Source organism: Saimiri boliviensis, chromosome 15 (assembly GCF_048565385.1).
Source record: "Saimiri boliviensis isolate mSaiBol1 chromosome 15, mSaiBol1.pri, whole genome shotgun sequence".
In the NCBI taxonomy this organism is placed as follows: Eukaryota; Metazoa; Chordata; class Mammalia; order Primates; family Cebidae; genus Saimiri; species Saimiri boliviensis.
The window spans coordinates 89391790-89414199 of NC_133463.1; the positions used below are offsets into that span (position 1 = coordinate 89391790).

The 22410-nt window shown below is 58.2% G+C and overlaps 1 protein-coding gene across 1 annotated transcript; it reads left to right on the forward strand.

The window, feature by feature from the left end:
* Positions 1-291: 291 nt before the first annotated feature.
* C15H8orf90 (chromosome 15 C8orf90 homolog) lies at positions 292-11234 on the forward strand. The gene is given in 4 exon segments (XM_074387224.1): positions 292-370; positions 5858-6222; positions 6224-6531; positions 7345-11234. Coding segments are annotated over 3 exon segments (582 nt in total). The 3' UTR covers positions 6362-6531; positions 7345-11234.
* Positions 11235-22410: the final 11176 nt, after the last annotated feature.

Below are 22410 nucleotides of genomic sequence, written 5' to 3' on the forward strand. Positions count from 1 at the left end.
GGGTTGCTGGGTGCAATGGGAAGGGTTAAGGATGGGAATCTGGCCCAGAGGGTGCCCCTGCAGGGGCCAGGCGAGAGGCAGGGTGCTGGGTGAGGGTTGTCGGGATGCCCACAGAGAGGCCAGTGCACAAGAGGCCACCGAGCCCACAGGTTCCCACTCCGCCTCCCCGCACAGCCCCAGCCTGCTCCTGAGAGGAGGCCCTTTAAATGCAAGGTTCCGTCCTCCTCTGGGAGGCCCCTCCCCGTTTCCTGGGCAGCCAAGTAAACAGAAGCTTGCCCCCAGGCTGCTGGCATGGCTTCCCCCTGTCCTGGGGCTCCCAGCCCGGCAGGTCTGACCCCTCCTTCTGTAGCCACTCCAGGTGAGACACTTGGTGAGGGAGAGGAGTAGAAGGGAAGGGTGAGAGGGGCACCTGGGGTACTGAACATGTGGGAGCAGGGAGCAGCCCTCTCACCCGCCTTCCAGAAGAAGATGCTCTGCCACGGTCATGAAGGAGAGTGGCAGTGGGGCCAGACCACGACGGGGGCATCAAAGCCTCCCCCAAAGGTCCTTCTCCTCCCTACTCTCCTCAATCCTCCGATGCTCTGAAGTTAACAGAGAAGGGGTTGGCTCTCTTCCCGAAGCCTTTGGATCTAAGGAGTTGGAGGTGTGCAGGGTCTTTCTTACTTTTTAGAGTCTCTTCTAGATCATTCTCTTGCCCTTGCCTCTTCTAAAACCCAGCTCTGGAACTCAGAGGCAGCAGTATGGGTAACCAGCCATCCATTCACTCAGCCACCCACCCACCCACCCATCCATCTATGCAGCCACCCACCCATTCATCCATCCATCCACTCACCCATCCACCTACCCATTCATCCACCCATCCACCCACCCATCCACCTACCCCTCCACCCTTCTATCCCTCGACCCACCCATTCACCCACCCACACATTCATCCACCCATCCATCCACCCAATCACCCATTTACCCACCCATCCATCCACCCATCCACGCATCCGCCCATTCACCCATTCACCCACCCACCCACACATTCATCCATCCACCCATCCATTCACCTACGCACCCATCTACCCACCCATCCATCTACCCAACCACCCACTAATTCATTCACCCATCCACCCCTCCACCCACCTACCCCTCCACCACTCCACCCACCCATTCACCCACCCACCCACACATTCATCCACACATCCATCCACACACCCACTCATCTACCCACCTATCCATCCACCCACCCACTCACTTACCCACTCACCTATCCACTCATTCATCCACCCACCGGCCCATCCATCCACCCATCCACCCACGCATTCACTCATCCAACCACCCATTCAGCCACCCACCCACACATCCACCTATCCACACATCCATCCATCCACCCATCCACCCATTTCCCCGTCCATCCATCTACCCACCCATTCACCCATCCATCCATCCATCCATCCATCCATGCATTGATCCATGCATCATCCATTCATCCATCCATCCATCCATGCATTGATCCATGCATCATCCATCCATCCATGTATCCATCCATCCACCCACTCACCCACCCACCCACCCATCCATCCACCCACCCCCCACCCACCTACACATCCATCCACAAATCCATCTACCCACCCACCTACTCACTCACCTATCTACCTACCTATCCATCCACTCATCAGCTCATTCACCCATTCACCTACCGATTCACCCATCCACCCATCCACCCACCCACCCACATATCCATTCACCCATCCACCCACCCACCCATCTATTCACCTATCCATCCATCCATCCACCCACCCATCCACCTATTCATCCACCCATCCACCCATACATCCACCCACCCCTCCACAACTCATGTGCCCACCCATCCATGTACCTTGCCCATAATCGCTGCCCTCGATCCTGAAGACCCTGGCCCCTGCCCTTCCCTCCCCAGCTTTCCTGTCATCACACTGGTGATTTCTCTCAGCCCCTTGGACTCCTCCAAGGATTTTGTTCTCCCACCCAGCCACCCAGTCCCCCAAACTGCACCCAAACTGTAGCCCCCCTGTCTTCACTGCACTCCAGGGATTCTTGCCCCAGCCCCTGCCCTCGAGGGCCAGCTTTAGCACTCCTTTCTCTCTGTCTCTGATGGCGACAGAAGCCCACACGTCTTCCATCTGTCTGGCCTCCTCGATCTTTAGGGCCCCTTCCATCCAACCCTGCTCACGGCTCTGCTGTGGCCAGCTCTCCCTCCACTCTTGCCGGCCCCTCTCCTATTTTCCTGTACTAGGCAGGTAGCTCCAACTCCCTGCTACCCTTGCCTGTGCCCTTGCAGCGGGCTGCAGCTGGGTGAGCTCTGCCTTGCTAATTCCTGCACTTGACCGGGCCTGCAGCAGCAAGGAGGATGGCTCCGCTGCCCTCCCTGGTCTGCCCAGCCTCTCCTTGCCTAGCAACCACCTCACACCTTCTCTCCCTCTAAGCCTCCATCCTTTCTCTCCTCATATTGTGCTGCTGGCCTTGTGCCCCTCTTCCCTGAGAAGCTGAAGCCATTGGAAGAGGACTCTGCAGGTGCCCACCCATCTGCCCTTGTGCTCCTGGGCACTGTTCACCCTGGCCTGCTCCTGTGAATGCCCCGACCCTCCTCCCAGCCAAAGCCAGCGTTCAGCTTCTCCCATTCCCTCCCTCCCACTTACGCTGTCACTCCAGCAACTCTTCACCCTCTCTTTCCTGCATCATGACACCGCTCTAGCCCAGATCCTTCCCACTGGCATGAAAGCATGCTGTGATTTATCCTGTCCCTTGACCCCACTTCCCTTCCAGCTCCTGCCCTACTTCTCTGCTCCTCATTCAGAGCCAAACCTCAGGAAGGTCATTTGTCTTTGCCGCCTCCACATTCTCACCTCCCGTTTGCTCTTGAACCCGCTCTCACCAGCCTTCAATTTCCAATGCTTCACTAAGGCAGCTCTGGCAAAGGTCCCCAGTGACCTCTGTGCTGGGGAGTCCGAGGTCACTCGCAGGGCCTCATTTGATGTGCAGCATTGGCAGCACGCGGCTTGGGTCACTGCCCCCACACTTGGCTTCCGGAGCCCCCACTATCATCACTGCCCGTTCCTTCTCGGGACCTTAACTGGCTCCTCATCTCCTTGACCTTGTCAGGAGGGAGGACCCTAGGCTCTGTGCTTGGGCATCTTCCCTTTCTAACCGCCCCCCTCAGTGATTCATCCAGTTTTGTGGCTTTAAACATCATCTCCCAGTGTCTATCTCCAGCTTCAACCCCTCCCCAACTCCAGAGTCATGCAGCCGCCTGCCCACTGCACCTCCCCCTAGCCCCTTCCCCTGCTCATCCAGAAGTCCACCTGCCCAAGATTAAACCCTTGACCCCCCAGCCCAGCCTGCCCCTCTCCCAGCTGTCCCTGCCTCAGTTAACATTACCTCCTTGCTTCCTGTTACTCAGGCCCAAACCCTCTTCCCCATGCTCCCACTCTACATCCCTCATCAAATCCTGCCCGTTCTATCTTCAAGTCATATTCAGAATCTGAGCATTTCTCACCCCTGCTCTGGCCCAAGCTACCAGCTTGTCCCCAACAATGACTGTCCTGGTGACCTCATGGTTCCCTTGCCCCCTTCCACCTGTCTGCAAGACAGTGATTAGACCCACCTGGTGAAATGCAGATCTTAGAAGGTCACTCTTCCCACGCCCTGGGGCCATGTGTAGTGGAACAGTGGCCTACTCTCTTTGGGGTTCCATGGACAATCAATCCCCTCTTCTCCAAAGCTTTTCCTTACTGCTCTACGTACGGCAACACCCTACAGCCTCTCCTCTGACTGCCTGCCCCGCCAGCAGGGACTGAGGGGAAGCCAGGCCAATGGGTGGGACGTCAGGGTAGCCTCCAGCCGCTTGCCCTGGAGGCCTGTAGGGGAAGGTGGCCAGGTGGCTGGGGCAGGCTGGCTGCCTCTGCAAGTCAGAGGCTACACTCCGAACAGTTCAGGCTCTGTGTGAACCAGACCCTTTCCAGGCTGGGGCGCCACTCCTACCCCCCAGCATGGCGCTGTCCACGGTGCTGATTTGGAAAAGTACTTCCCATTGCTCAGACAGGCTGGTCAATGTCATCTTATTTGCAAGGGCAGCTGAACAGAGGCTCATGGAAAGTGAAAGACTAGCCCAGGCTCTGACAGGTAGAAGGAAGGACCCCCCGAATCTGTGCTGCTCATGGCTGTAGCTCAGGCTCTGACAGGTAGAAGGAAGGACCCCCCAAGTCTGTGCTGCTCATGGCTATAGCTCAGGCTCTGACAGGTAGAAGGAAGGACCCCCCAAGTCTGTGCTGCTCATGGCTATAGCTCAGGCTCTGACAGGTAGAAGGAAGGACCCCCCAAGTCTGTGCTGCTCATGGCTATAGCTCAGGCTCTGACAGGTAGAAGGAAGGACCCCCCGAATCTGTGCTGCTCATGGCTGTAGCTCAGGCTCTGACAGGTAGAAGGAAGGACCCCCCGAGTCTGTGCTGCTCATGGCTGTAGCCCAGGCTCTGACAGGTAGAAGGAAGGATCCCCCAAATCTGTGCTGCTCATGGCTATAGCTCAGGCTCTGACAGGTAGAAGGAAGGACCCCCTGAATCTGTGCTGCTCATGGCTGTAGCTGATGGCTCAAACAGAGCCTGCCTGGCACACAGTAGGTGCTCAGTGAGTATTTGTCTGGAGGGAGGAGACTCTTAACCAGAAGTCTTTTGATCCAGGGGCATGGCATGGTGGAAAGTGATTGCCCAGCCCAGGGGCTTTGGCTCGGCATCTGTGTATGACTTCTCTGGGTCTGTATCTTCACCACTAAAACAGATTGAATATTGTTACCTCTCCCAGGGGTGTTGGGAGGAGGAACTGAGGATTCACGTTCCTCCATTCCCATCTCCATGCCTCCCAGTGTGGCCATTCCCCAGGGAGCTGCCTTGTCTATTTCCTGCATCCACCTGGGGCCTGACTACATTCCTCTCTGGACTGTGTGCCCAAGTGAGGTTCCATGGCTGCTTTTCTCACTTCAGGATCCCCAGAGCTAAGCACATTTGCTGAATGAATGAAATAAAAAAGAATGAAGGGATCTCTCCAGAGTGGAGGGCCTAGACTCGGGCACAGCAGCCTGGGCAGGGTGTGGACCTGGGTGCCTTCTGGGGACCATGGATAGGCTGCAAGGGCGGCATGACTGAGCCAAAACCAAACTCCCCTTCCACCTCCTCTTCCCCTTGGGTCTGCACCATCCTCTGCATCCCAGGGTGGCTGTGCCCAGGCAGGGAACCAGGCTGTCCCTGCACGCTCCTGCCCGCCTCGGTCCACGAGGCCTGTTGATTTGGCTCTGCAGCCTCTCCCCAGGTGGTGTTTCCCATCCTCATGTTCGTCTTTCCCTCCCCTGGATCTGACCAGACCTGGACGCTGGGCTCCCAAAGTCCATTCTCTGCCCAGCGGCCAGCATAAACTTCAACTGAGAGTGACAGCTTCACCACCTGCCCCAAGCTGGCCAGTCTTCAGGGTGAACCTCAACATCCTAAGCTCGCTCAGAGTCCCCACAGGGTCAGACTGGCCAAACTTTGCAGCCTCCTCCCCATGGGAACGCTCTGCCCAGAGTACTCAGTGACCATCCCCTTCCGTGCGCCCAGGACCTCCCACTCTTCCTGGCTTGCTGGCGCTGCTCCTTCAGAAATGCAGGGCCCGACCTCATCACCAGGTGGCCCTGGCGTTTCCCAGCTCTGCCTTTCCAGCGCATTCCCGGGCTCCTTCCAGACTCGCCACCTCTCTGCGCGCCCGGCCTCGGCCTCCTCGCCTCGGCCTGTCGCACGGTGGCCCCCTCCCGACCCTCCCCGCCATCCCCGCCCTGCCGGACGTTCACTGTCCCCTCCGCCCGCAGGCCCCGCAGCGCCCCCGGAGCCCGCCTTCCCCGACATCTACGGCGGGGACGCGCAGCTCTGGGAGGCGCACTTCCGCGGCATCGGGCGCGCCTACCGCGCGCTGGGCAAGCAGGACGACTTCTCCATCCGCGTGCTCACCGAGGACTTCACGCTGCCCTTCCCGTTCGCCTGGCCGCCGGGGCCCGACCCCGCCCGCGGGCCGCTCTTCTACGACCCCCGCGACCGCTCGGGCTTCGACTTCCTGCTGCGCGGCCCAGGCGCGTCGCCCCCAGCGCTGCTGCGGCCCCTGCACGCCACGGCACAGGCAGCCCTGCGCAAGCGGCACCTGGAGCGGCTGGCCCTGAGCTATGTCCGCGCGCGCGGCCCCGGGCCCGGCCTCGTTCTGCTGCCGCCCGGCCCCGCCGCCGCCGCCTTCCCGGGGCCCGAGGCCAGCGCGCCCCATGACGGCATCCCCAGACTGGCCCAGGCCCCGCCGCTGCCCCGAGAATGCACAGAATAAATAAAGAGTTATCCGCTCTCCCGAGCCCGGCCCGTTGCTGCGCACACCCAGGCAGACCTGGCCGGCTGGGCCTGGCCGGGACTGAGAAGCCGCGTGGGTCCGAAGGCGCGGGGAGCACATTCGCAATGGGAACCTCGAGGGAGGCTGGCCCTCTTCAGAGGGAAGAGGACCCGGGTAAGCTAGGTGGGGGCCCGGCTCCATCCTCAGTGCCCACGCCCTGGGATCTTCCCCACGGCTCTACAGTGGGGACTAGCGCCCCCATCCCACAGACCGGCAGAACAAGGCCCGACCCCTCCAGGGAACAGCTGGGATTGAGTTCCCCATGTGCAGACTCCAAGTCCAGCAGCTTTCCCGTTTCCCACGATAGAGGGGCAGCAGGATGGGGAGGGGGCCGGGAGAAGGGGCGAGGCTGCAGAGCACAGGAAGAGAAAAGAAAGAAGTGGAGAGCACGCGTGGGGCCGCGGGATGCCAAGGAGGGGGTGCCACGAGGGGGTGCCTGCCCCTCACTTGCAGCCTCCCCGTTCCCTGGCCCTGGGGAGGGGCTGCCTCCTGCTTCCCCATGTGGGGCTGAGAGAATTTGCTGAGCCCAGCGAGGCCAGCAGTGACCTGGCCTCTGGCCTGGGCCACCTCCTTCTGCAGGTGATAGACCCCGCCAGAGACCTGGCTCTGCTGTGGGACGGCTGGTGGTAAGGATGAATGACTGTAAGACCCGGCTGGCCGCCGCCGCCACCTCTGCCACCGCCGCCACCTTCTCCTCCTCCTCCTCTTCCTCCTCCTCCTCCTCCTCCTCCTCCTCCTCCTCCTCCTCCTCCTCCTCCTCCTCCTCCTCCCCATAGAACACCAAGCAGGGAGGCCCAGTGGCTTCAGGAAGGTGCCCTGGCTCATGCATGGGGAGCTTGGAACCCAGGCGTGCTGGGGAGACCACGTCTTTACTCAAGTGCAGGTGGAATCCGGGTGGTTTTTTTTTTTCTTTTATTCCTAATCCAGGAGTTGTTTATCACATCCCAGTCACGGGGACAAAAGGTTTTTCCAAATCCTGGCTTGATTTTGCTGAAGAACTAGTTGTGAGAAGGATCACTTACCTCTGGAGAAGGGAGCCTTGGTCTGGGAAGAGGTGTCTTCAGCTGCCCCTCCTCTGCTGCCACCGACCTCAACTGAGATGCCAGCCCCTGCTCCAGGCTCCTCCCACCCAGGGCCTGGTTTCTTCAGTTTTACAGATGCACAGTTACACTGCAATAATAACAACCATGCACTTGAATCCTGATGGGGCAACTGCGACAATGACATTAGGTACTATGTATCCTATATTATGTATGATTGGGGTCCCCAGAAGCAGTCCCCGAACATGGATTACGGTGCAAGTGGTTTGTCTGGGACGTGGTCCTTGGAAACAGAGGTAGGGAGTGAGGATGCCAGACAGGCAGGGAGGGAGGCCGGGAAGGGTGTGATGGGAGCAGGTTACCCCCGAGGGCATGGAGGTCAGTCCCACGGGGGTCCCCTGGGAGACAGCGCAGTGCATACCCAGAGGTACCCCGCCCAGGGACAGTGGCGCCAAGCACTGAGCCCTCCTCATCATCACTGGCAGTCTGGCTTGCCCGTGGGGGTATGCATCCATGTCCCCTGAAAACAGCAACTCACAGTTGACCACCAAAAAATGCTGATAACAATTTGACAGAGGAATTTTATGACTGCGGAGTGTGACAAGATCAGTGTGGGGTTTGCACTTTGTACTTTTTTGAACTACATTTTTCTAGAAGTTTATTTTTAAAGTAGTTTACAACAGTTCGGGGCTGTGACAGATTGGAAACGAAACCCGTGGTCCTTCACCGTCGCTAGCGTGAGAAACTTGGTCTGGGGACCCAGACCCAAGGCCAGCACTCAAGCCGGAAAGATCACGGTGAAGCAACACAGGAAGTGCTGTGAAGGAGATGAAGAGACTGACTGTACCTCACACGGGGTGGCCAGAGAGGCGACTCGCCCCTCAGAACGTGGTGTTGAAGCTGAAAGTGAGAGGATGAGGAGCAGCCGGTTATGTGGATACTGGGGGAGGACATTCCAGGCTGAGGGGACCGTGTGGGCAAAGGCTGGGGAATCAAACAGAGCTTCGAGGGTCAAAGAATGGGAACCAGGGCTGTTTGAGGCTGAAGCAGATGGAGCAGTATGTTATCTGAAGCTCTGACTGGCTTAAACCACAAAAGGGACTGAGGGGTTCATGTAATTGGAACATTCAGAAATAAGATGAGCTTCAGGGAAGGTTTGATCCAGGGGCTCAGTGTTGTCATGGAGGCCCTAGTCTTCTGTGATGCCAGTTCTGCCCTCAGACTGGCGTCCTCATTAGTGGCAACATGGTAGAGGCAGCTCCTGATGACACAGCCTGCCTGGCCACTGAGGAGGCCAGAGGCCACTGGCTTCCATGAGCTGTCTCAGAAGATGAGCTGCTGTCTCATGTCCTAGAAAGCCCTGGGAGCCTCCTCAAATGACCTGTTGGTCCAGTTGGGTCATGTGCCCAATCCTGAAGCATCCTTGTGGCCCGGGGAGTACCATGCCTTGATTGGCTTAGGCCTGTGTTGCCTGAGTCTGGGCAAGGGGGCAGGGTGACGTTGGCTGGATTATGACAGTAAGATCCAGAACACCACGTGGCCCACAGTGGGGGAGCTGACCGTGTGCAGCACAGCCAAGCGGCATGAGCTTGGGATTTGCTCCCAGGGCTGACTTCTGCTAACTCTCCTGCCTGCCTTCCAGTTAGACACGCTGCTCCCACAGAAAAGCATGATCAGAAATGGCCCCGGGCTGGAGTCTCTGTCTTTTGTGTAAAGGAGGCTCGATAATCTGTTTTCTCAGCATGTGTTCTGTGCTGTGCCCGGTGCTGAGGCTGGGTATTCACGGAGGGAAGATGCTTCCTGCTGCCAGGAGCTGGCAGATGGAGGGCTGGGAGGGCATTAAGACAAGACACTGCCCACATTGCCCCTTGAATGAGAGCCTGGGTAATGCCTCCTGGGACTCAGTTTCCCTGCTCCCCTCTGTCACAGAGAGAGAGCCAGATAGCCCTCACATTCCTCACATTGCCCTTTTTGCTATGGCTGCTGGGCTGCTCAAAGCACATTTGTGCCCTGTTGTTCAGACTTTCCTAAACATGCCATTTTGGGGAGATTGCCCCTTCGCTCTGGCTTTGTGGTCCCCTCCAGCTGCCTGGCTTTCCACATGTGGAAATATCATGGCTATTTCCTCGGGAGCCAGCCGCTGTCAGCGCAGCCTCTGTATGACAGAACTTGGCTTCGATTCCAGCCTGGCACAGTGAGAGCAGCTGTTTCCCCGTGATGGGCCACGCTCCCTGCCCCACATAACGGGCTGGCACAGACACCTTCCCCAGGGCTAAGGGGGCCATGGGCTTCTCCCCAGCACCAGCTGGCCCTTGTGTTTAGAGAGCTCTGGAGTCAGAAGCACACAGGTTCTCTCTCGGCAGCTGTGTGGCTTTGGACAAGCCTGTTGACGTCTCTGATGTACCACGTCCTCACCTGTAAAATGGGAGTCAGACGCAGGTCTGGTGTATGGCCTTGATGAGCTGGTGTGACCAGACGGACACCTGCCCATGCCATGTTCTGTAAATGTGGCTATTACTTGTCCCCTTGTATTTACCCAGGCTGGTTACACCCCTCTGCGCAGAGAACAGTGCTACCCTGCAGGGTGCCTCTTATCCTCCCTGGAGCCAGGGCTGCCTGCTATCTCTTCGGCTCAGCCCAGAACACACCAGCCTTGACAGGGAGCTGGAGTTGCCAAGGGCTCAGCAGCCGCAAGTCACGGTGCGGGACCTGCTCCCTTCCCTGGAAGGCCTTGCTCCGAGAACCATGGTGTTCGCAGGAGTCGCTCAGTCAGTATTTTCTGAATATGCCAACGTGACCTGGGATATAAGCTTGCTGAACAGAGGGGCTGGGGCTTCCTGGGGTCCTGCCCATTCTGTGCACAGGTGGAGCCCCAGAGGGAGGGCAGGAGTCTGGGGTGCTGGCTGGAATTGGGAGGCCGGGTTCTTTCCTCCTCCCCAGCTGCCCTCGGAGACCGCGTGCCCTTCGATATTCAAAGGAGACAGGTTCCCCCTTTGATTCCGGGGCCGCTGGAGACGGGGGTTGGGCACCCCCTCTCCCTACCCCTGCTCCGGTTTCCTGGGAATGGACTCTGAGGTGCAGCAAGGATGTTTAATTAATTGCAATTACAATCTTCAAAGGAAGCCCAGAGTTTGAAAGTTGTTCCTAATTACCGAGTTATGAGGTCGGCCAGCTCCTCAAATTGATTGTGTGAGAATTTCCGATGGAGGATTAACTGAGTTGCTGTGAGGACCCACTCTGTGTCCCTCCCCTTTAGATGTTCAGCCTCGGCAGAGGCATGAGGGGCTGACGTGACAACGAGGGCCGGGAGCCGGGCGGCAGCTGCCTGGATGAAGACCTCAATGCCAAGGTCGGGGCCGCGGGGTTGGTGTGACGGCCCGTGCAGTTCATCGCGCGTTCTGTACTGGCTTCTGGCACTTTGCAGGGCACGCCGCTCCTCCTGGCCCCTGCGATGGGGGAGGTCAGCAGGTGACCAGTGCTCGCCGATGGGTTGTGGGCACAGTGACGTCTGTCACTTCACTTCGGGGCCAAAGCGTTGATGGCCAGTGTGAGACCCTCTGAGCCCTCTTTCTGTCTGCCGCTGGTTGTGCTTGAGACAGTGGCTCTTGCTCAACCTGAGTCCTGGGCTGGCCCAAGGCAAGGGACCTGCTGTGTGGGTGAGAGGCAAGCCGTTGTGCCTCCCGCCCCTGAGAGTTTGGGAAGGCTTTCTCACAGTGTAGTCTAGGCTCTCCTGAGCAGCAGAGGATCCAGCAGGCAGGACCGGCTGTGTAACGTGCAGGCCCGGTGTGAAATGCAGTGCAAGGCCATTGCGGAAAAAAGAGTAAGATTTGCCTTGGCAGCGGCCGTGCGTCTGAGCACGGGCCCTCTGTGCCCTCTTAGGTTGCCACCTGCCCCGTCAGCTCTGCTGCAAACCCAGGTGTCTTTTGGGGGCTGCAGGTGTGGATGTGTGGCTTTGGCTGAGTGGTTTTCTTCCTCTGTGCCTCAGTTTCCTCATCTGTGAAATGGGACGCTGTGAGGCCCGGATGGGATGGGGTGGGGGTGTGACTCTGCATCAGGGGCCACAGGGAGGGTGGGTCGTGTGGCTCACTTTCCTCCTGCCTCTCTGCCTACAAGGAAGCTTCCTCTTTTAGCACGTGATCACCTGCTGCATTTCAGACGCTGGTCTCTGGCCCAGGACCCAGCAGGAGTCCTGGCCCTCCCAAAGATGGAGCCCATAGTACGAGGGAGTGCATGCCATCTTAGCGAGAAAAGTGCTTCCAAGGGCATCAAGCAGGCCTGAGGGTGGGGGAGGGGCATCCTTTCCCGCCGGACGGCAGGGAGGCCTTCCTGAGAAGGGGCGCTGAGCAGAAGCCCCAGGGACAGGAGGGCTCTGTGGAGACAGAGACAGCTGCTGGCGGGGAGCCCGGGAGGAGGGAACACACATGCAAGCATCTGGAGGCCAGAGGGAGGCCTGAGCCTCCAGCCCGTGAGGGCAGAATTGGAGGACTCAGCGGCTCCCAGGGCCCGGGCTGATGGAGGGAGCTTGGACCTGTCCCTTGGATGGGTCTGGAGCCAAGAAGTACCGTGATCTCATTCATCCATTAGAACAAGCATTCCCAAGGGGGTGGCTTCAGCCCCAAGGGGAGTGTTTGGTTCTTGGGGCGTGAAGAAATCTTACTCTTTATGTACAGAGCCCAGATACTCACACAGCACATAAACAGATGCGTAATTGTCTGTGGTTTGAAAATTCCGTGGGGGGCGGCGCAAATTCAAACAACTGTCTATGAAGGTTCCTCAGGTTAAGGGCAGCGGTAAGGAAAGGAAGCCTGAGACACGCTGCTCTGTAGGGATCGCTGCACTGCGGTGGGCTGGAAGGTTTGGGGGCAGAGGCGGGAGGCTGTCCTGCTGGGTGGGGCTGGTGGTGTCAGAGGCCGTGGAGATTCAGGGGTCCTCTGGCAGTGGAGCCAGTAGGGATTCCTGAAGGGCAGACACACTCGGAGAGAGGGTCAGGATGGTAAGGCTGGGGCCGGGGCGGTGGGAGGGGAGGGATTTCTGCGCATTGAGATGGGGGTGCTGGGGGCTGTCTGGGGAGTCCCAGGTGTCCAGGGACAGATGCTGGGCTCAGCACATAAATTCGGTGGGCAAACGGCACTCAGGGACACAGGCGGGGAGGGGATGGAGGACCTGCCTGCCGGTCACTGAGGTGCTTGAAGGGCCCCTGGGGAGGTGTGCCTGGGGCCCCCAATCATGGCAGGCCCTTGGGCTTCTCATCTGTGAAATGGGCCGGCTGACTCTTGGCCCAGGGTGGGTTCCTGTCGCTGGGGTGGGGCTGTCCTTGGCAGAAGTTGCTGAGGCCCATTTCAGGCCCGAGGGCCGGGTTGTTGCCGGGGGCCGGGTGGGGGTGATGAATGCCCCATAGCCCTTGATTACCGAGCCCTACCCAGCCCTGAAATGCAATCAAGAAGGGGTCCCTGACAGCCGGGGCACCCTGTCTTCTCTCTGAGCCCAGGAGGAATATCAGGGACAGATGGAGGCCCGGGAGGGGAGGCTTCCAGCAGGCCCTGCTGTGTGCCACTGAGGACTGTGGGAGTGCGGAGGCTTTCAGGGCATTCTGACATTCAGGCACCCTCTGGGTCTCATGTGGGCCCCATGAGAGGTGGGTAGATCAGCTGGCTCCAGGGTGATGGTGGGTCAGGGGCAGGCATGAGAGCACCCGAGCCCCAGACCCGGTGGATCCCACCATCCCCCCATTTCACAGTTGGAGAAACTAAGGCACACAGCAATGGCAGGCAGAGAGTGCCACTTCAGGTTTCTGGTTCCAATGTCCATGCTGCTAATGGCTGCCCTGTGGCCTGGCAGAATCCCCCAACTTCTCATCTGTGGAATGGGGTGACGGGCACCACCTCAGAAGATCTCTGCAGATTACAGAAGAAGATGTGCACCGTGTCTGTGCCCAGCCCAGGGCCCGGTTAGACCCCAGGACGGACCCGGGTTCCCCAGCCGACAGGGCTCGGGTCTGAGCCCCACGGTGCCTGTGTCCGTGACTGCGGGGCCACCCTGGGGCGGGCCTCAGCGCTCTGACCCCAGCCCTCCCCCGATCATTGGCCACCCTGTGCCCTCTGCCCAGTCCCAGGCCAAGGCTTTGGAAAACATCCCAGAAAACTCCTGCCTCCCTCATTCAACGTGTTTGTTCCAAACCCATGAATATGCAGTTGTCACCCAGCCCCACCACGGAACTTCCTCCGCTCTGCTCGGCTTCTACATTAATCACAGCTAATTGCTAGCGGGAGTCGTTTTTGTCAAGAGCCATTATTCCTGGGAATAAAGAGACATAAAAGACGGTTCCTTTTTGGAAGCCCGGTGTCGCCTGGGGAGGAACAATGCCAGACCCGGAAGAGGTCCCTGGCCGGCCCCAGCCCACTTCCAGCGGCTCCAAAATGCATGTGACATACTTGAGGCCCCAGGCCTTTGCTACGTGCTCAGCGAGTTGAGCCCATCCGTCATGTTCACGCGCTTCTCTGAAGTTGTTGTGAGTTTCCTTGAAACCATGAGGTTTTTTTCTTTTTCCTTTTTTTGGCAGCAACAGCTGGGAAGAAGTTGACACTTTCTAAAAACTGCCACTTACCACCCGGGAGGGGCTGGGGGAAAGACGCCCCTTGTGTACCAAGTCGCCAGGCCCAGAGCTGAGCCCATATGCCAGGCTCTGTCTGTCCTCAGCATCTCCAGGGTGGGCGGCCTCCAGGGTTCTCAGGAGATCAGTGGGGAGAGCGGTCGGGGTAGGAGGAGGTATGGGGTTGAGTTATCTGTGGGCATTATCCGTGGACATTATCCCGTGGGCTCTGGGCCAGGCTCCCCTCACAGGACCCAAGGACAGATTGAGGTGAAGGTAGAGGGAGTTTCTGCACGTCATTCATTTTTAACACTGCTTCCATATTTTCATTTTATTGCAATAGGTCATAAATCAGTTTATTATCTGGAATAGCTGGTCGTTATTTTCTTATAATGGAGCACCACGTCTGTGTCTGTCTGTTACTACTGACTGCAGTCACACACGAGGCGTGGGAACAATGGGTGGCCGTGCGGCACCGTGGGCACTCTGCGCAGTGCACGTGTGTGTTTGCACCTGTGCATGCATGCAGGTGTGCACGTCGCTTGCTAGTGTGTGTAGACGTGTCTGTGGAAGTACGCATGCACACCCACGTGTGTCAGTGCCTCTGTGTGTGCCTGTGTGTATCTCCGGGTGCCTGCGCTCGCTGTGGTTTCTGTGCACGAGTAATAGAAACTTCTTGTCATTCTGGAAGCCCTGTGCTGCCTCACCCCTCTCTGTCGCGGGAACTCTCTGAGCTCTGTCATTTTAATGCACATCCTACTGAGGAGGAAACTGAGACTGAGAGGGCTCAGAGGACTCGCCAGCTGGGCTGTGGCTTGGGTTTCTGGTTGTAAGTTCCTCTATGTCTGTAAGGCCCTCCTCGGAAGGCCGGAAGTGGCCGCATTGTGGATTGCAGCAGCAGGCAGGACACAATGCTTGAGGCCTCTCCTGTCTCTGTCACCCTGCATCCTGGCTGATCTCACTGCGATTCTCACTGACGCTCCCCTCCACTGCGACCCTGCCAACTCCTCCCACACTCCCCACGGCCCAATGCTGTGGTCCCTCTCCCGATTCAGAGCCTCCGACTCCCACTTCGGTGGTTCTGTGGGCATGTACCTCTGAGCTCCACAAATGGCCCAAAGGCAAAATGAGACTTGCGATCCTTCCCCAACTAGCTTTCCCTGCTGGGCCTCTCTCAAGATGGCCCTGCCATCTGTGCAGCCAGACAGTGGGGAGTCTTCCGGTTCTCCCGCCCCTGCCTGCCCCCACCAGGAGCCTGCTCACCTCCCCACTCTTCTTCCTCTCTCTGTGGCTCAGATGGTCCTGAACCGCACATCCTCACCCTGGCATACCTCCTCCAGGAAGCCTCCCCACATCCTACCCACACTGCACGCTGGGGATCCCCCGGGCTTGTCCCAGCACTGCCATCACTCTGTGTGACTGCCCCCCTGTTCATCTGTTCCCAGCAGGATTGAGTCTCATGGGCCTGGATGCGCAGGGCCAGACGCAGAATGCTCTGTGGTCACTAAGGTGACATGAGCTGGATCCTGACTTCTCCCAGACCCATGTCACTGGGGGATGACAGGCAGGTTTCATACTGCGTGCTGCAGCTGGTCCTTGGGTGTGGGCCTTCTCTGGCGATATGTTGAGAAAGATCCCGAAGGGAGTTCTCGGCTCAGTCGGGCATGCATCCTGATGGATTGGTGATGCCTGCCATGGTGTGGAACACCATGATGGATTGATAATGTCTGCCGTGAGCGTGGAAGGGGTCTGGCAGCCTTCGTGTCACTGAGGTCAGCAGGCTCTTGGCCTTCCTGTGGCTTGTGAATACCTGATGGGCTGTGGGGAGGGTCTCTCCTGTGTCTGTGTTTCTCCTGTCACGGGCCTGAGGCACGAAGCATGCCCAAGAGTGTGTGGGAGTGGGAAGAGGAAGGAGGGAGCAGGTGGGAGCAGGGAGACACAGGGGCATGGAGGGACAGGAGACTGAGGGGAGCCTCCAGCCTGGGCCCGTGTGGGGCCGACTCCACCTCTCCCGCGGCTCAGAGCTGCATGGGTGTGGGAACTCCCTCAGCTCAGCTGGCAGCAGGGGCCCGCCCTGTAGACCTGGAGCCCAAGAGCTAGCAATTTGGCAAAAAGCCCCTGGGCCCCCCAGCAGGCCACCCGTCCAGCCCCAGTGGGACGCAGGGCCCCGCCCAGCCCCAGCTGGAGCACCCCGGGGGAACTGATGAAGTGTTCCTGGTACAGTTTGCAAAACACTTTCCATGTCTCCCTCCTAAGCCTCCTGAAGGGTGGGCTCTTGTCCCGCCCCACTGAGCCCTGGGGATGGTGCCTCGTGGTGGACGTCCTGCAGCAAGAGAGTGACCACCTTCCTGACCCCCGGTCCCCTTCACCAAATGCTGAGGCTCCGAGCTCCTTCCTCCCTTGTGCTTCCAGGTCCTCCCTGGAGGGAGCCTGGGCCCAGAGTCAGAAAAGCCAGCTCACACCCGGCTGCTGCTCCTATTAGCCTTGTATTCCGGGCAGGTGGTTCCTCGCCTCCAAGCCTCCATACCCTTGTCTGCAAAATGGAGGTGCCGGGAGCTGAGGCGAGGTGAGGCGAGGTGAGGCGAGGTGCACCTGGGACCCCAAGGTGCCTGGGGAGTCGGTGGGGAGGCCAGTCTGGCTGTCCTGCTGGGAACCTCCAGGTCTTCAGGCATGTTGGGCCACCTCCGCGATGCTTTGGAGGCTCAGCTAAGGACCAGATGGTGTTTTGAGCATTTTAATAAGAGCTATTTGCAGTGTTGCTGCCATAAAAAAAAATCCTGCTTAATGAGCAAATGCACGTTGGTACCGAGTTAAAGGCGTTTGGATGTTTTAAATATTATGTACGTCGTGTTCGTGTTAACAAACCTGATTTTTAATTACACCTTCCCCTGCTGCCTGGCTGGGCTGAGGGTAGGGGAAGGGAAAAAACTCAGGCAAAACAAGTGTGCCTCGCTGTCAGGAGCGCCAGCCAGGTTCTCCGGAACTCTCCTCTGCAGACGCCGCTCCGATGGCGCACGCAGTATGGGAGCTTGGCAGGCGTGCAGGACGGCTCCTCCCTTGCTAACCCTCATTCTGCACTCACAGCCTGAGCTGGGACCCTGGACATGTACTGAGCTCCTATCCCAGGTCACAGTTGGAGCTCTGAGCCCTGACCTGGGCCAAACACTGAGCCCTGATCCCAGCCACATACTAAACACTGATCCTGGTCATAGACTGAGTCATGACTGCAGGCATAGGCTGAGCCCTGATCCTGGGCACTCATGAGTCTTCACACTGGTTGCAAACTTAGCCCATTTCCTGGTCCTAGTCTGAGCCCTGATCCCAGCCATGAACTGAGCCTTGATCATGTTCACAGACTAAGCCCCTGGACATGTATGGAAGACCTCAGCTGCCTTCGCTGGTGTCCGCAATGGGAGGCAAACTTGGTGGGTCTGAGCATGCAGGAAAGGCTCTGTGGGCCCCAAGAAGTGGTGTGGGCCTCAGGGACAGAGGTGCTGGGCTGGGCTCCTTTGCTGATGGCTGAGACGTGATCTTTGGCTTCCCAGTTGCCAGGTGTGACATGGAGATGTCCCTTTCCATGTTCTGTCCGCAGCGTTCCAGCCTCCTTCCCAGTGGGGATCCTTCAAGGAGCTTGTGGTCTCATTGCAGAAATGAGAGAGACGGCTGTGCTGTGGTCCTGTGTCTGCTGGTAGCTCCTCTCACCAGAAGCCTCCACCTGCCTCTTCCTTTCACCAGCGGTAAGTGCGGCTGTGGGAGGTGAGGTGCCTTGCCCAGGGTCACATGGCTGGTGCCGTGCAGAGTCGTCAGGTTCCAAAGCCTGAGACAGACCAACGGGTGGGGCCCCAGGTCCTTAGGGCTGGAGGGTGCCTGCAGGGCGTGGGGGTGCTGGGGAAGTCCCGCTGAGAGTGACCCATGCCCCTTGGGGACAGTTGGCCGAATTCACAGAGATGGTGATGGTGGGGATGCGTCCCGCCTTCGCCCTAGCCCAGTCCAGCCTCTGGCCCCACCCCTCTCGTTCCAGGGAGAGGGTGAAAGCTGAGCCCAGGGACAGAGCGAAGACGCAGGCCCAGACAGCTCGCTCTTCATCTGCCCGCCTGTCCTCATTCTCTTCCCTTTAGCTGGGCCCCTCCACTGGGAAAGATGAAACGTTTCCTCAGATCCAGTTCAAAAGATTCCCAGGGAAGGTCCCTGCTTGGGCCACACTGGGTCATGTGCTCGCACCCTGGACCAATCAGCTGCTGCTGGGCTGAAAGGCTGCTATGATTGGCAGCTCCACGGGGCCTGGTGGTTGGGTGCTGCCCCTCCCCAGAGGGCCAACAGCCTGGGAGGGGCTCGGGGAGCCGGGGGGAGGGGCCTGTGACTGTCACCCACTCCCTTCACAGGGAGCATGGACCAGGGACAGTGCAGGGCTGGGGGTACTCGAGGTGGCCATCTTCATGGTAGTATGGTGTCACTTTCATTTTGTGGCAGTCATGAAAATACTAAATTAATGAAAACGTCGTGCTACATATAGATTTTAATGCAATATCTGTGAGTTTTTGTACAAAGATAAGCTGCAGCAATAAAGGCTATTAACGCCTTATTAAGTCTTCTGCTTACATTTTTCAAAGAGCGATGCTGATTTTTGACTGGGGACTGCAGAGGGCCCGGAGCTCTGTCACACTCCTGTGCTTCCCCCGTTACTGCATCGGAGCAGTCAGAGCTGCAAGGGAACCTCACGACCTGCGTGTGCGAACCTGCTGCTTCCCAGAAAGGAGGTGGGGGCCCTGCGGAGGCCACGAAGCCTCTCAGAGCAGGGGCAGGAAGGCAGGTCCCCTGACGCCCAGGCGGCCTGTCCCCTGCCCATCCACCCTCACAAGCACTGGCCTGTTGGCCCGGAGATGCCATCCCGCACGTGATGCTGAGTACTGAGTGTCAACTTGATTGGATAGAAGGATGCAAAGTGTTATTCCTGGGTGTGTCTGTGAGGGTGTTGTCAAAGGAGACTCACATTTGAGTCAGTGGGCTGGGGGAGGCAGACCCTCCCTCCGTCTGGGTGGGCACCATCTAATCAGCTGCCAGCGTGGCTGGAATAAAGCAGGCAGAACGTGGAAGGACCTGACTGGCTGAGTCTCCCGGCCTTCGTCTTTCTCCCATGCTGGATGATTCCTGCCCTCGGAACATTGGACTCCAATTCTTGAGCCCTGGGACTCTTGGACCTTCGGCCGCGGGCTGAAGTGCACCGTCGGTGTCCCTACTTTTGAGGTTTTGGGACTCAGACCAGCTTCCTGGCTCCTCAGCTTGCAGATGGCCTATTGTGGGACTTCACCTTGTGACTGCGTGAATCAATCTCCTAATAAACTCTCCTTTATACACACATCTATCCCGTTAGTTCCGTCCCTCTAGAGAACCCTAATACTGAGAACAGAGGACGCACAGACGCTGCTTTGATCAAGAACCTTCAGTAGCTCCCAAAGCTAGAGGAGGAAGCTAACGTTGCTAAACTCGGCCCCTGGAACTAGGTCCTCCCTTGGCCCCCAGAATGTCTCCGGGTCTCTTCTTCCTCCAGGGCGTCTTTCCTTCCAGCTGGAGGAGTGGGCGGCTGCTGAAGAATTCATGTTTGTGAAATGCACGTGCGAGTGAATGAGCGTCCTCCTTAGCTGTCTGCCTAGCATGCTGGCCATTAGATTCTGCACTCTGCTGGGCGCAGTGGCTCATGTTTGTAATCCAGAGCTTCGGGAGGCCAAGGCAGGAGGATGATTTGAGGCCAGGAGTTTAAGACTAGCCTGGGCAAAATACCCAGACATTGTCTCTACAAAAAAGAATTTATCTTGGTGTGGTGGTGTGCCCCTGTGGTCCCAGCTACTTGAGAGGCTGAGGCCAGGAGTTCAAGGCCGCAGTGAGCTGTGATTGTACCACTGCACTCCAGCATGGTGGTAGAGCGAGACTCTGGCTGTAAAACAAAACCTCCCCCAACCAAATAGATTCTGAAATCTGAAGATCCTAAGATGTGTGGGGGTCACATGGATGGAGACACCCTGCCTCACCATCTGTGCTCCTTACTTCTCCTCCCACTGTGCCCTGGAATGGGTCTGGGTTGTCGGAATGCACCCTCCTGTGCCCCGCCCCCTCCTCTCTCCAGCCATTCACCCCGGCTGTTTCCGCCGGGAACGTCTTCTTTCTCTCCTTTGTCTGAGAGTTCCTACTGATTCTCGAGTCCCAGCTTGGATACCGTCGGGGGCCATCGTGTCTTTGGCCAGTGGCTGGGTAGGCTCTGTGTCCCTCGGGGCCCTGAGGGGACTCCCTGACGTAGCGCTTGCGTGGCTGCCTCTGACTGCTGGTGTCTGTCTCCCGCCAGGCGGTGTGTGCCCCGGGACAGCTGCCTCTCCTTCTGCTCAGTATCCTCAGGAATAGTAGCACCGACACAGCCATTGTCAGCTCCTCACGGCAGCAGGCCACATGCCTGGCGCTCTGTATGGGTTTCGGCGCTCCTCCTTTCTACTGAGGCCGGCATTTGGTGATCCCAGAACGTGTAATTTTCAGTGAAGGAATGAACAAAGGCAGGAGAAGCATGTGAAAGCCGCCAGGTAATGGGAGCAGTCGCTCGCTCTAGATGCTGCCGACCTCCAGCCGAGATCTCGGCACGGCTGCTGTCAACATCCCAGGGCTGGAGCTTCGGGCAGGGGTCTTTTCAAGGCAGGGACCCCAAGAGGAGTGGCTCCCCAGGAGGCTGGGCAAGTCAGCCTTGGGATGGAGCTGTGCAGGGAGCCAGGAGTCAGCCAACGGAGGTGGTTTCCAGGCAGGACATGGTCCCCGGGCAGGACACCACACCAGGGTTGAGATGTTTTTGATGTGCCTGACATGGCCAAGGAATTCGGATGTGCTGCTAGCTGCATGGGGTGGGCTGGGCCCAGCAAAGCCTCTGAGCTTGGGCTCCCAGGATGCTTGCAGGGATTTGCAAATTCAAAACTGTTTCAGCAAGAATACTCAGATGCCGCGGCCTCCTGCTGTCTGACGTTTGTTGCGATGGCGCAAAGACCATGACAGGCCGTGCTGTGGATGTGCCTGCACTGATCTCAGCGGTGATCCCAACACCGCTTGAAGGCAGGCATCGGGTTCTGCTGTGCCACACGCTTGCAAAACCCCCAAGCCCCAACACGGTGAGTTTCACCTAGGACTGTCTTTGATGAAGCACAGAAAATACTTTTTATTAAATCATGACCTTGATGCTGGGCACCGTTGCTCATGCCTGGAAGCCAGCACCTTGGGAGATCAAGATGGGTGGATCACTCGAGGCCAGGAGTTTGAGACCAGCTTGGTGAACACGGTGAAACCCCATCTCTACTAAAAGTACAAAAATTAGCCAGGCATGGTGGCTGGCGCCTGTAGTCCCAGCTATTCAGGAGACTGAGGCACGAGAATTGCTTCAACCTGGGAGGTGGAGGTTGTGGTGAGCCAAGATCTAGCCACTGCGCTCTAGCCTGGGCAACAGAGTGAAACCCTGTCTCAAAATCAATCAATCAATCAATCAATCTTGACCTTGAATACGTGTCTGTTTCAATGCTCGGTGTGAGAACATACTCGGTGTGAGGGCTGGGTCCTGGCCATTCCACTGTCCGAGGCTGCCTGGCACCCCTTCTGCAGACTCCTCATAAGGACCTCACCACGTGGCTGCACCCCCATCTGATCCGTAGCTCTGGCCTCTGCAAAGCCCATGTCTCTGGGTGACTCCCGGGTCTGGAGCTGGCTTCCCAGAAGCACCGTGAAGCCTTTCTGCATGTAGCCGTCCGTGAGCCTTCAGACCTGGGTCCTGGGGTGACTAAGGACTGGCCAGTGGGGAATGGGAGGGAGCCCAGAGCTCGGCCGCCTCCCTCTGCTCCTGCAGCAGCGTGGCGGTGAGTTCTTCCCTCTGGGACCTCCTCCTCTCCTCTGGAACATGGGATTGCTGTAACTTCTTCACAGGTGTCCTCTGAAGACCAAAGAGTTTGTGCAGTGCTGGCATTTGTAGAGGTTCGAAACATGGCGGCAGTTATTGCTGGGAATGACAATCTTCCTGCAACCCTTATGAAATATGCCCCAAATATCTGTTTTTGCGAGGGGGAAACAGGTTTTGGGGAACGGATCTGCCCAGGGTTACGGTTCCAGCTAGGCTGTTTCACTCTCTAGGGCTGCCGGGCACCCCCCCTCCCCCTGGTCCCCCTCAAGCCCCACCCTGGGGTCCTCCCACCCAGGTGGCTGTGCCCCGACCCCGGCCTGCAGCTCAGGCCTCGGCACAGCCGGTTTCTCAGGGCAACCCCCTATCTGGAGCCAGCTTCCTGGCCGTTGTCATGGGAACTGCTTCCTCCTTGCCAAATGCTGCTGACCAGGGAAAAGGAGTTGGGTGGA